Raw genomic sequence first — 14,057 nt, 5'->3', positions numbered from 1 at the left:
AAGCGAGCAGAATACAAAAGACTGTAGGAGACATGCCTACTACTTACCTGGCAAATAAGATTTGACCCAAGAGACTCGGGAATCGTAGAGACCACAAAAGCCATCCAGTGCAGTCCCATGCCATCCAGGAAATCAAAGTCAAAGCATTCCGGACAGATAGCCATCCAGCCTCAATTTAAGAATTCCAAAGAGGATTCCCCCAGACTCCAAGGCAGCATATTCCACTGTTGAACAGCTCTTACTGTCAAGAGGTTTCTCATTATGCTTAAGTGGAATCTCTTTTCCTGCAATCTGAGTCTATTGCTCCATTGTGTCCTAGTCTCTTGAGCAGCAATGTGACATTCCTTCAAATATTTAAACACGACTGTTCTCCAAGCTAAACCTACCCAGTTCCCTAAGCCATTCCTCATAGGGCTTGGTCCCCAAACCTTTGATCATTTTGATGACTCTTCTCTGGACACCTTCTTACCTTGTCCTTCTTGAACTGCGGTGCTCTAAACTGAATACAGTGTTATTCCAGGTGAGGTAGAATATATTGGAATTATTGCTTCCCTCAATCTAGACCAACTATGTGCAAACGTTGGCCCTCCAGGTGTTTTGGACTTCAACTTCCACAATTCCTAACAGCCTGCCGGCTGTTAGGAATTGTGGAAGTTGAAGTCCAAAACACCTGGAGGGCCATAGTTTGCTCATGGCTGATCTAGACACTGTACTCTTACTGGTGCAGCCCAGTAATGGATATTTTTTGGTACAATTCCATATTGAGATTTTATCATGGGGTACCTCATTCAATGAATTTTAAGGGACATTACATAATGAATCTCCACTTGTAATCATCCATTGTCTTTTCTCACAATTTCTTCTTTTTTCCTACTATGGAAAATCCAGAGAAGAAAAATTCCTAGTGTAAGGAAACATTCTTTGGAAATATCCTACACCAAAGAAGGTTACGAATGATGCACTGCGAAGGAAAAGCCATTTGTTTGTGTCACAGAGACCATGAAGAAGAAGAATACTTACCAGAAACATAGGAAACTGGTAATAGATCAAGGTGTTTCTGAAAACTCACCCATCCTCATATCTGATATTGGTTTCAAACCACATCTTCAGAGTTGGATTTTGCAACAACATGGCTTTTAAAAACTCTTCTGTGCTTGTTCCTCCCCCTTCTCTCTCACATACACACCAAAAATAGTTAAACCAAAGAGGATTCAGCAGAGATCAAATTAGGTGATGCTGGATCAATGGCATCTTTTAAAGTATGAACAGTGGGTCTGTAGCTTCAGTTTGTCGGCACTTTGAAAGCAAATCCCTTCAGAAAGCGCCAACTGGTTTGTTTCCATTTCCATGATAAAGGGCTTTAGGCAGCAAAGAAAATAATTTTTCATTGTGTCAAGCTTATTGGAGAATCAATAAACGTTTTGCAGATGGATTAGAGGTAGGTCTCAGGGACCATCATGTTAAAAGGGAGCAGCTGCAGCTGTGGGCTGTCTTAAGTCGATGTTTTGTATTTAAAATCCAGAAAACTAGAACTGGGAGAGAGGAGGGAGAAACAGGCAAGAGACGAAGGGGCAAAATACCCTCATTAAAATGTCCCACTGATCAAAGGCTCTTTCAGAGCTCTGAGGAAGAGAGTGTGGTTCTTTGTCCATCACCTCATGGATATTCTTTTTTTTCTTTGTCCAAATGATTCTCAGATAAGTGGAAATTTCTTAATTCCATCGCAAGTTCGAAAAGAGGGCTTCTCAGACCAGGAGACACAGTGGATGACACCAGGCTAGAAGGGTCACTAGTTTGACCTTTAATATGACAAAGCTCCACATATCATAGTCAAAGGCAAATGAGCTATGGAACAGAAAATATTTATTTTGCAGGATCAATTTCTGGCATCTTCAGTTAAACAGATTTTTGACACTCAGGTGCAGTGAGTATGGCCAAACGTTCAGAACTGTTTAGTGACATTTGTTATAGCCTGGTAAGATTCTGAGGGCTCAGAAAGTGAGGAAAGGGATGCTGGGATAGATTCAGAGGGCCCAGAAAAGGATAGAAGTAGCCTGGAGAGAGTTGTTTTGGAAACTCTTGGCAGTTCCCACGAGACTGGAGAAAGCGATATCAGTTCTCATGAGAATCTGCCAGAAGTGCAGGCTGAGAGAAATATGGGAAATTAATGTTTGTCTAGGTCAAGGTGCTTGGAATTGCGGAGACAGGGCATGCAATAAAGGCAGTCTCACTTTTTTCAGAGAATTAGAGATAAGGAGAGGAAAAGCAAGTGTGTGAGAAATGATGTTATGGGAAGGATTGAGGCCTTTTAAGATTGTTCCTGCTCATACAATGCTTTGTGAGAGCAAAGCATGGTTTTGGTCCTGTGTTCTTGGAATTCATGTATTCAAGTTCTAAGTTGTTCTCGCTTCTAGTTCCTGTGTGGCATAAGTTGCCTGCCTTGGATTCATGCTATCTTGTGTATGGATATATTGGTGGATAGATTCTGGAGACTGTATTTGAAAGGATTTTGGACTCTCGGCTATCTTGGAAATAACCTTTTGAACTTTGATTCTCTTCTTTGAATTTGCTTATTTTATATATATACTTTTTAAAATAAAAATCTACTTACTGGATTACCTGGACAGGGTGTGGTTTGTGGTGAAAAGGTGTTTCAGGGCGCTAGTGCAGCAGCATTAAAAAAGGTGTTTAGCAGGGCCCTGCTAGATAGTTTGATACCAACTTGGCAATTCAAGGCTGGTAACAGGCCAGAGAATGAACTGGGGAGTCAATCCCATAGTTAACAACATACTTGCACAGTTCTCATAGCTATCAGGATGGATGATGTGATAAAATCCTAATCTGGATCTGTCTTAAAAAGGGAGATATTCAGCAGGCATCATTTACAGTATAGAAAGAGGAAGCCAGAAGCTGCCTGTCCCATGCTCCACTGCTATGGAAGGAGGAAGAGGGGCAAACAAGTAACATGGCTGTGGCCCTTGCATCCGAAGGAGGAAGGATGTTGACATCACTATTTCTTCCTCCTCTTATTTAAGTGGCTGGGAGTTAACAGGTGGGATCATTATGTGCATTTGCAAAGGAAGATTTCCAGTACTGTAAAGCAACACACAAAGACGGGACCCTCCTGGGGAAGCAACAGGGAGCAAAATGATACTGGGAAAGGTGGTGTGTGCACTTCTTTGATTTAACTCTTGCCCAGTTTTTCCACTGTCAAGATACTGGATTGCATAGCAGGCAAGAGGGTACAAAACAGACTGCCATAACCAGTGACTTCCCATGTCAAGTGCCACTCACCATGTATTGCAGACTATGGAAACCTTCAACAGATACTCTTTTTCTAGAACTAGAAAAGTAGCCCTCAACAGGACACAGCATGGGATTGATTCAGCTTAGTGGGCTGATATGCAACTTCCAGCAACTGCACCAACCTGAATGCATTGTGAGTCCTTTGCTCCTGTCCAGCACTTGGCTGCTAGCATGAAAGAGGGGGCACGAAAAGGTAAGAATGATGTAAGGATTTTACAACACCAGTCATGACAGCCAATGACAAAGAGATCAAATGTTACCCACATTTACGGTCCAGCTTTTAGATAAAATCAAATCACTATTTTTCTCTTTCAAGTACAAAATGAAGGAATGTTTTATACAATTACAGGCACAGTTTCTTCTGATCTCCTGTTTCCTTTTCATTTAAGGCGACGGCTTGATTCCCAGCTCTCTCTTGTGATGTCACTTTGATGACTTCAGCACTTGCTCCTCAAGGTCCATGTATCTTTTAAGCAAAGGCTGGTAGATCTAAGGCAGAAAAGAAGGATTCAATTTGGAGGTCAATGTACCTCACCTAACATCGCTTATATTCTTACATGGTCAAATGTGTAGTTTTACATATGGATTCTGGACCTCCACAGGCTGCACTCTAGGACCCTAGACACATGTCCTTCCCTTCTAATCAGAGATATCACACTTTTATGCAAGCAATAGATGGGAGTAAAATAATATATAAGATTACTTTATGGCGAATAGATTCAACACTGTAACAAGGACTGCTCAAGAAGTTGCAGCACCATCAAGAACTCGCTTAGTCATCCATCCATCGCCAACCAAGACCTTGGCTGCATGCAGAGCTGTATACGGAAAGAACTATTATTTGTCGGTGGAAAGGCAGTTGAGACAGCACCCGACAAAGGAATTGCATCAACGTCTGAGTGCTGCTTGCGCAACTTATTATTCTCGTATAGATGGATCTCGACTTTTGTTTGTAGAAGAAGACGCCTTGTCATTTAATTGCTATCTGCAACACTTACGGAGTTCAGCGTTTGAATGATGCTTTCCATCCAGTCATCCACCCACATAGGACCATTCAACCACTCTACACACTTTCTATAGCTTCTATAGTATTACTGTGAAAAGAGTTCTATGTTAGTTACATGGGTTATACAGCTGACTTTCTCTAAGCAGTTGTCTCTAATCTATCGCCTTTTCCAGATATTTTGACTACTGCCAGCATGTCCTACCAGTTAGGAGTGGTGGGTTGGGGTTTTTAAATGGGCAGATCAAGTGAAGACTCAAGGTTAAATATCAGTTCAATGCTAGGTTTGCTTAGATGCCCTCTGCTAAGCTGTCCTTTCCCTTGCTGTAAAACAGAGACCTACAAAGCTTAAGCAGAGATGACATGAGAAGGATGTATTTTATAAATTAAAAGGGGTTATAAAATGCTTTCTGCAGCTTTATTTCAGCGGCTCTTTTACAGCTATATTTTAATGATGGACTCTTAATGGTTTCTATGGAGATCGTGGTAGTTTGCCACTGATAAGGATTCCTGCAGCAGGCAACAGTCGTAAAGTCACAGAGAATTTCTAGCTCGGCATGGACTTGGAAAACTGATCAGTAGGATGTGGTTGACCTTTTGAGGGAGAGGGTCTCCTCTTCACTTCCTCACACTCTAAAGCAGTGGTTCTCAAACTTTTTGACTCACGGAGCCCTTTTTAGAATCAGTTTCTATGGCAGAGCCCATTAGGCTTTCCCTATGTCTTACAAGTTAATGGTGTTGAGGAGTAGTGTTAAGAGGGGAAGACGAAGGGGTAGATAAGGGAATGTAAAAAGATATGTAAACAACTGCACAATGTCCATGCAATAAAACTGTATTTTAAAAACTTTGAAGTGTACCAATTTACAGCCTCCTCTGTCCATCTCTAGCAAGAATAATTTTGGAGCTAGTGGCTACAGAATGACCAAGTGTCCTCTGCTAGAGGAGGCGTGAAATTCAACTTGGCAATTTTCCATTCAGAATGTAACTTCTGGTTTCCTTATTTTGATTCTACTTTTTGTTCCTTTTTAAAAATTTCATTCCATTTTTATTTATTTTCCAGGAGCAGAAGTGGAGCACAGATTGGGAGGCATTGCTCTAAAGCAATGAGGCTTGAGAACCTTTTTCGCCTACTTAGTGTTGTAGTTTGTAAACTTCTACAATAGTCTCCCTGTCAACTGGAACTCAAGCAATCAGCACTTTCAAGCAATCAACAAAAATTAGAACAAATAATACTTTAAATAAAAATTAAAAAAACTGTTTTTATAAATTTGTTTGTGTCAGGAGAGACTTGAGAAACTGCAAGTCGCTTCTGGTGTGAGAGAATTGGCTGTCTGCAAGGACGTTGCCAAGGGAACACCCGGATGTTTGATGTTTTACCATCCTTGTGGGAAGCTTCTCTCATTTTTATAATAAAACATTAAGTTTGTCTTTGTTTGCTTTTAATTGCCATATTTCAATGTTAATATCAAGCCAATACAGAGTTCCATGTGGTGCCTGGAAGTGGGGATGCCTTGGTGTCTTCATTTTTAGGCTTGTTCCTGGGGTTATTTGGAGTGCTGATTCAGAAAATTGTATTGGATAGACCACATCAGCTTTAGATAATTAAATATGGTTTTCTGTGGGTGAGCAGATAGCGACTACTGGATGGCATATGTTCTGCACCAGAACTAGAGCTGATGTGGTCTATCCAATGCAATTTTCTGTATGAGCACCCCAAATAACCAAACTGAATGTAAAGCTGACCAAAAATTGATTCGTAACCCTTTTGGTACTAATGCTGGAGAATGGTCCCTAGTCAAAGTGGTCCTGGGCCAAGTGGTCCCTAGTCAAGTGATTCCTGGTCAAAGAAAGGTTGGGAACCACTGAAATAGGTGAATCCTCATGTAGCAACAAACATTAGAAAGCAAGGCAGTGGTACCCTATTTATTCGATTCTAAGATGCACTCCCCCCCCCCCATGTAAACATCACTAAAAACGGGTGCATCTTAGAATCAAAGATGCTTTATATATGTATAAGGTAAAGGTTTCCCCTGACGTTAAGTCCAATCGTGACCGACTCTGGGGGTTGGTTCTCATCTCCATTTCTAAGCCGAAGAGCCAGCATTGTCCATAGACATCTCCAAGGTCATGTGGCCGGCATGACTACATGGAGCGCTGTTACCTTCTCGCCAGAGCGGTACCTATTGATCTACTCACATTTGCATGTTTTCGAACTGCTAGGTTGGCAGGAGTTGGGGCTAACAGCGGGCGCTCATTCCGCTCCCGGGATTTGAACCTGGGACCTTTTGGTCCGCAAGTTCAGCAGCTCAGCGCTTTAACACACTGTGCCACCAGGGGCCCCAGGGTATATGTATAAATAAAGCTTTTTTTACTATTGGTGATACTGAAATTACTGTGTCTTACAACCAATGGCATCTTGGAATCAACATTTATGGTATTTCCCCCTTGCCCTTTGTGAGGATGGGAAGGCTCACGTGGTTTTCAGAGAATGAACAAAAGAAAGAAAGAAAGAAAGAAAGAAAGAAAGAAAGAAAGAAAGAAAGAAAGAAAGAAAGAAGGAAAGAGGCGACAACATCTAGGAATTGCTATTCCTTCTTTCATCATAGCAGAGCATACTGTTTTTCTTGAGCGTATGTGTCGGAGCAAGCAAACGACTGAACTAGCACTTATGGCTGTATTAGGGGCATCAATATGTCAGGCAAAAATAGCTCTTTTATTTACTGAAATATCTATAGTCAAGCCTCACTAATTCTCACTTTGATTATCTGCAGCCCTGATAAAGCCCGCTTGCTTTGTGCCAGCTGAGATTTAATAGCACAGCCTCATCTTGCTAAAAGTGGCTAGGCTACGGGGAGAGCGAGATCTGTAGCCCTCTCCCGGTGTGATGATCGTGGCGATGAGGATGATATTTATTCTAAAAATAAAGGAACGAAGCCATCCCGCAGCACCTTTATATGCCGGCATGCTCTGAAGCGTTGTGGTGAACACATTGCTCTAAATTAAAAGTGTCAGAAGAAATGAACGGCTACATTTAAGGCTACAGTGCTTTTGACTGTTTTATTGGGCTTGAATGCTTAACTTGCTAATTTGCAAAATTCAAGCATCTGCTGCAACCAGTCTCCCAGCCATTAGCATGAATAACTGATGCTCGGCTGTTGTTTTATACCCATGTGAACATGGAGAGAAAATTAAACCTATCCTTCTTTCTTTGTCTCTATTCATTTTCTCTAAAAATTCACCTCTTGGGGTGGAGTCTGCTTCCATTAATGTAAATATAAGATATAAGATAAAGAAAAAATATATAACTATTCTTGGAGTCTTAAAATATGGTAGGCTGCAAGAAGAAAATAAACTGTGTTTTGCAAAAGCTGGCTCTCTTTGTCCTGAACTTGCTTCTATTAAAGAACAGCAAGGTTAGGCAGAATAGCAAGAACCATTGTGACCTGGCATGAAGAAACCTTACTTGATTGATCACATAGGTCTTAATCAATTGATTGCTTTTCAATTAAATTTGCATAGAATTGCATTTAGACAAAGAGGTAGCTCAGAAGCAAAAGAAGATCATATTTTATTATGATTAGTTTTACATGAAGTCTGAATATATTGCAGCAACCAAGGAAAGGCACTGTCTTATCTGAGAGGAGGAGGAATGCATCTTCTCAGGCTACATTTGGCATGTGCAGGTTTTATAAGTGTTTTTATATTTACAAATAATTATATTTAAAATAATTATGGTCTATTACCATATATATTTGAATATAAGCCAACTCGAATATAAGCCAAGGCACCCAATTTTACCACAAAAAACTGGGAAAACTTATTGACTCAAGTATAAGATGAGGGTGGGAAATGGTAAATTTCAAAAATAAAAATAAATTTCAATAATATTACATTAATTGAGGCATCAGTAGATTAAATGTTTTTGAATATTTACATAACACTGGAATTTAAGATAAATCTGTCCGACTCTGATTACCTATATACTCGAGTATAAGCCGACCCGAATAGAAGCTGACCAGGATCCTCACTCGAATATAAGCTGAGGGGTTTTTTTTCAGCCCTAAAAAGGGCTGAAAAACAGGGCTTATACACGAGTATATAAGGTAATTGTACTTTTTAATGGAGCCCCAGTGGAGAAGTGTGTTAAAGCACTGAGCTGCTGAACTTGCAGACCGAAAGGTCCCAGGTTCAAATCCGGGGAGCGGAGTGAGTGCCCGCTGTTAGCTCCAGCTTCTGCCAACCTAGCAGTTTGAAAACATGCCAATGTGAGTAGATCAATAGGTACCGCTCCGGCGCGAAGGTAACGGTGCTCCATGCAGTCATGCTGGCCACATGACCTTGGAGGTGGCTATGGACAACACCGACTCTTCGGCTTAGAAATAGAGATGAGCACCAACCCCCAGAGTCAGACATGACAGCAGAAACCTTTACCTTTACCTTTACTTTTTAAATGATCAGTTGACAGATAAAAGTATTATTTTTACTTCCATATGCATTGAATGAATCTTTTTGAACTGATTATGCTAACGAATCAGTCTACTAAATGTTGAAACTCTATTTGCCAGGTTTCGACTTATGGTGTCCTAGTTGAACTGCACAATTGAGGTAGAAGAGATTGGTAAAGGTAGTTTAATTTGGGGTTGTTGTTATCACAGGAATCTAGCATTGAATAAGATTACTTCACTTGGCAGTAATCCAAAGAAATTAAAATTCAGATTAAGGGTGCATCTACACTCAAATTAATGCAGCATGACATCAATTTAATGGCCATGGCTCAATGGTATGGAATCCTGGGCGTCGTATTGTTAGGTTCTCTTATTCCAGTTGTGCTGTGGGTAAGTCTTCCCCAGAAGAAAGCACCAAGACACACGCTGGGTAGATTCAAACAGGTTTTATTGTACAGAATACCAGAATCTTCTCTGTAGCCCATTTATGTAGGGGCTCTCACATACCAGAGGGTAATTGAGGTTTTATGGCTGGCCAGTTTTATGGCTGGCATCTGTTCTTTGTCAGCGCTTGCTCTGTGTCCAGAGATGTCATAAGATCAGAGATCATGACATGTAGATTGGTGAGAAACTAGCACTCTTTGGCAAATAAGGTTAAAGACCTTGTAAAACTACAACTCCCATGATTCCATAGCATTAATTCCACAATCTAAGTGACACTAGATGCTATAGTTATGCATGTGCATACACCCAGCAGCTGCAGTTGACCACCCTTATCTGCCTTGTTCTACCTTAACCTACCTCATTTGACATCAAGTTAGCAGTTGACACTTACTGGGTTCATAGACTCATAGAGTGAGAAGAGACCCCAAGCGCCATCCAGCCCAACCCCTTCTGCCATACAAGCATACACATTTAAAACACTCCTGACAGATGGTCCTCCAGCTTCTGCTTAAATACCTCCAAAGAATGAGATTGCTTCTTTGGCGTTGGTGGTGTAGAAGGCATGGTCTCCAGAAACGATGCCAGAACACCATCCAATGTGAATCAATGACATCCAGTTTCTAGCATCTAAGAATATCATATATCTCTTTGCAGGTTGGGAGAGCAGCTGAGGTCGGTGCCCCATCCACCTAACCAGTGGGACCATCCAATTTCAATTCCAACATGCAAATGTCCTTATATGTTTTGCTGATTACTTCAATTTCCATCTGCTGCTTCCTTCCCCGTCTCCAGTATTTTCAAAATAAAACTCAAATAGCCAAGTTGGTCTCTTGCAGAAAAAACAACCATCCCAAAAAATCCAAAAATATTGTCGCTCCTTACTGAGTAATGAATACATCAGTGCTTAAGCTTTCATGCCCATAAAAGTATATGCCATAATAAATGTATTAGTCTTTAAGGTGCCACAAGTCTCTTTCTTCTACTAGAAATCAAAAATTGATCATCTGAACTTTTATCACACGAGCAGAAAATGTAAAGCCGGATGTCGCCACATTTCTAGCAGCTGTATTCTATTTTGACCTTATTTTGGAAATCTCCTTCTTGGAGATTTCAGGAGTATATGCCCCGAGGCAATTAAATGGATTTATTTTTTGTAATTGATGTCCAAAGGAAATAAAGAACACTCAACGATGCATTAAAAAAGGCCCTTAGGAGCATAAATTCCCTGATTTTTGCAGCAGCTAAACCTAATGCATCACAAGGAGCAATATTTTACAAAAAGTAATTATACAGACCGCTGTGAGAAGCCTGAGCTTGGTGCTTGTAGCACTGTACTGAATGGCCTTTTCCATCTAAAACATCTACCTGAAAGTAAATTAGTTTCACTTGCTACCTGTCCCTAACTGCCTCTAAAGTCAGTGACAGGTAAATTACCAACAACTCTCTCCCTCGTTCCCAACTGCTGTCTGAAGGAATGTACTTCTCCCTTACCAACTGTTGCAAGTCACTTTTGAGATATAGTTGTACCCCAGAGCTCTTGGATGTTTCTACCAAAGTGCAACAGGAGAACAAAATACTGTAGCCCCAAGAGAAGCAAAATAGATCTTCAGTTTATAATTTATTTTTTTTCAACTCCACAGCTATCCAGAGATCTGTCGGATAACATACACAAGACCTTGCTTAGTATTCAAACACAGGATATGTTGTGCACAAAGGTGAAACCATCAAGTGGACAAAAGTGGATTTCTCTGCCTTAGAGAGTAATGGTAGAGACGTATAAAGATGCCTCATTTTCCCCCAAACTGATGAGAGAATGTAGGAATATTTGGTACTGGTGTGATGAAGATGTCAGCAGGCAGGACTAGTGCAATATGAGCTTTATGGTAGAAAAAGGAGTCATTACTGATGATTCTATTGTTAGGTGAAAGGCAAAGGTAATGTTTTATAGTAGGGGTGTCAAACTCATTTTCACTGAGGGCCACGTCAGCCTTACAGTTGCCTTTAAAGAGCCATTTGTAATTGTCAGTATAAATGTATCTGGAGAAAGGGGTGAGCTTCCGCTGTTAACTCCAGCTTTTGCCAACCTAGCAGTTCAAAAACATGCAAATGTGAGTAGATCAATAGGTATTGCTCTGGCAGGAAGGTAACTGTGCTCCATGCAGTCATGCCAGCCACATGACCTTGGAGGTATCTACGGACAACGCTGGCTCTTCGGCTTAGAGTTGGACACGACTAGACTTAATGTCAGGGGAAAACCTTTACCTATAAATGTAACTATGTTGCCTTGGATTTGAAAGTCTTGCAGGCCATGTAAAATGACGTGGCAGGCCAGATTCATTTGGGAATCCGCCAGACAAGAATCTGTCCAATCTTGAAGGCTAAGGAAAGGCACTAATTGTTACACTTAAATGAGAGATGGCCAATGAATATCAGGTGCTAAAAGCTATATTTCATATCTCAAACTCGACGCCCACAGGGCGAATCCGACCCAGCATGTAATTTTATGTGGCTCTCCAGGTGCTGGATGACAACTCCTGTATTTCTCATCATTAGACATCATGACTAGAGCTGATGGGAGTTGGGATGCAGGAACATCAGGAAGGCTGCAGTTGGTTCGGTTCAGTCGGAAAGAGTGGGGTTTGGATTTAGATACAAGGCATGTGGATATGATGTCTGATATGATGGTTTTGAGATTGGGGACTAAGCTTTCCGCAACCTGAGAGCCAAAAATGCTGTTGTGTTGCAATTCCCATTATCCCCTGTCCACATGGTGGCCAGATAATCAAAAGTGATGGGAGAGTTTGCTCAGTATCATCTGGGAACCCTAAGTGGGGGGAAACTAAAAAAAATGCTGATCACTATGTAAAAAATATATCACTTCCCCATTTTCTCTCTCCCATGAATAACTATATACAAGAGTGATGCCCCTTTGCATCTAACAGGCACATAAACATCAGAAAGTATGACTGACAATTAAATCTTAATCACGCAGTCATTAAGACTGAAGGCCATCTAGACTCATGACATCAGAGCTAAAGAAAGAGGGAGCTGCCCTTGGAGAGCCAGACCAGAGGGCACACCTCTTCCCAAATCCAATTTGTACATCCTCTCCAACAACCCAATTAAATTGTCAAAGGTCAGGGAACTGGTTTTTTAATAGTTTAAAGGTGCACAAAAGAAAGGGATAGAATCATAGAATCATAGAATCATAGAATAGTAGAGTTGGAAGAGACCTCAAGGGCCATCTAGTCCAACCCCCCGCTAAGAAGCAGGAAATCGCATTCAAAGCACCCCCGACAGATGGCCATCCAGCCTCTGCTTAAAAGCCTCCAAAGAAGGAGCCTCCACCACGGCCCGGGGGAGAGAGTTCCACTGCCGAACAGCCCTCACAGTGAGGAAGTTCTTCCTGATGTTCAGGTGGAATCTCCTTTCCTGTAGTTTGAAGCCATTGTTCCGTGTCCTAGTCTGCAGGGTAAAGCATGGGATTTCCTTTGCCCCCAACAAGATAATCTAAATTCCAAGGGTGGGTATGCTTGCCACTGCAAGAAAGAGGAATACATGTTTGAAAACACCATACCCTCCAACATTTCACAGATAAAATTTGGGACATGTGTAGCTAAGCAACATCAGAGCATGGTTGAGATGGCAAATACTGGTATTATAACTGCGGAAGAAGAAGCAAAGTTAAAAGAGTTTGCTTTTGCTTATCTTACTGGGAAGGGCAAGGTTTTGTCTGCTTATGTCCTTACACACACACACATTGTTAATGGAATACAAACTAATTTTGCTCTTTGAACTCAATCTAAACAACTGAAATAAGCAGAAGACAAAAGGGGAAGCTGGAAGAGAGACAAAACAGGACCATTTAAAAGCAGCTAAAAAGTGGAACAGAGCATCAATTGGGTTCTGTTCCTGCCTAATTGGGACAGTTGCAAAGTATTCATTTAAGTGCCATTCACCTGACAAGAGGTTTATTAAATGTACCATTAATTACTGCTCCACTTTGTACATGGTTGAAAATCCATCAAAGGAAATAAGTCAACATATCAGGAAAAATGGAAGTGAAGGGAAGTCATAAGGAGCAGGGAGCAAACTTCCTTTCTGCTGCCCTGGAGACTAGGACACAGAACAATGGCTTCAAACTACAGGAAAGAAAGGAGATTCCACCTGAACATCAGGAAGGACTTCCTCACTGTGAAAGCTGTTCAGCAGTGGAACTCTCTGCCCCAGAGTGTGTGGAGGCTCCTTCTTTGGAGGCTTTTAAGCAGAGGCTGGATGGCCATCTATCAAGGGTGCTTTCGATGCAATTTTCCTGCTTCTTGGCAGGGGGTTGGACTGGATGGTCCACGAGGTCCCTTCTAACTCTATGATTCTATGGTACGTAATCATATTTTTGTATGGCATTGTGCCTTGAAAGGCTGAATGGCTTCAAGTATATATTATTTTGGGAAGAGGTTCTCAAGCTGTGACTCATAAACTACTGATTGTCTACAAATCCTATTCAAAGGTCCTGCAGAAGGTCTAGCAACCACCACGCTTCCAAGCAGAAGAGAAGGGTGACTGCTGAATCTAACCACAATTTTTAATACGTAAATTCAGACATACCTATAATTTGGGGAAGGTAAAACTACAGCATTTAATCATAAGTATTGTACAGTATTTCCTTTGAACTGAAGACCAGGAACAAAAAAAATGGGACAAAATCTAGGACTTTTCAGTCAGCCTGCATGCATCCTCATTATTTTGCAAATGGAGTATGCTAAATGAGTGTGGTAAGTGCATGAAGATTGATACAGCACTTTTTTATATTTATTAAAAAGCTCATAAAAGTAAGATCTGAATGCTAAGTGTTTGTCGTT

The 14,057-nt window shown here is 41.1% G+C and overlaps 1 protein-coding gene across 3 annotated transcripts in view; it reads right to left on the bottom strand.

Annotated features, from left to right (window-relative positions):
* Positions 1 to 1,846: 1,846 nt before the first annotated feature.
* Positions 1,847 to 14,057, bottom strand: part of xylb (xylulokinase) — a 96,000-nt gene continuing 83,789 nt past the window's right edge. For all 3 annotated transcript variants that reach the window (XR_001730391.2, XM_003221906.4, XM_062957523.1), the window contains one exon: positions 1,847 to 3,795. Coding sequence is in view for 2 of the 3 variants with exons in the window: in XM_003221906.4 (XP_003221954.1) it covers positions 3,730 to 3,795 (66 nt within the window). In the remaining variant the exon portion in view is untranslated. The remainder of the gene's footprint in view (positions 3,796 to 14,057) is intronic.

Source organism: Anolis carolinensis, chromosome 6 (assembly GCF_035594765.1).
Source record: "Anolis carolinensis isolate JA03-04 chromosome 6, rAnoCar3.1.pri, whole genome shotgun sequence".
Taxonomy (NCBI): domain Eukaryota; kingdom Metazoa; phylum Chordata; class Lepidosauria; order Squamata; family Dactyloidae; genus Anolis; species Anolis carolinensis.
The sequence above is the reverse complement of the archived record's forward strand: the minus strand, read 5'-3'. Positions and strand labels throughout refer to the sequence as shown.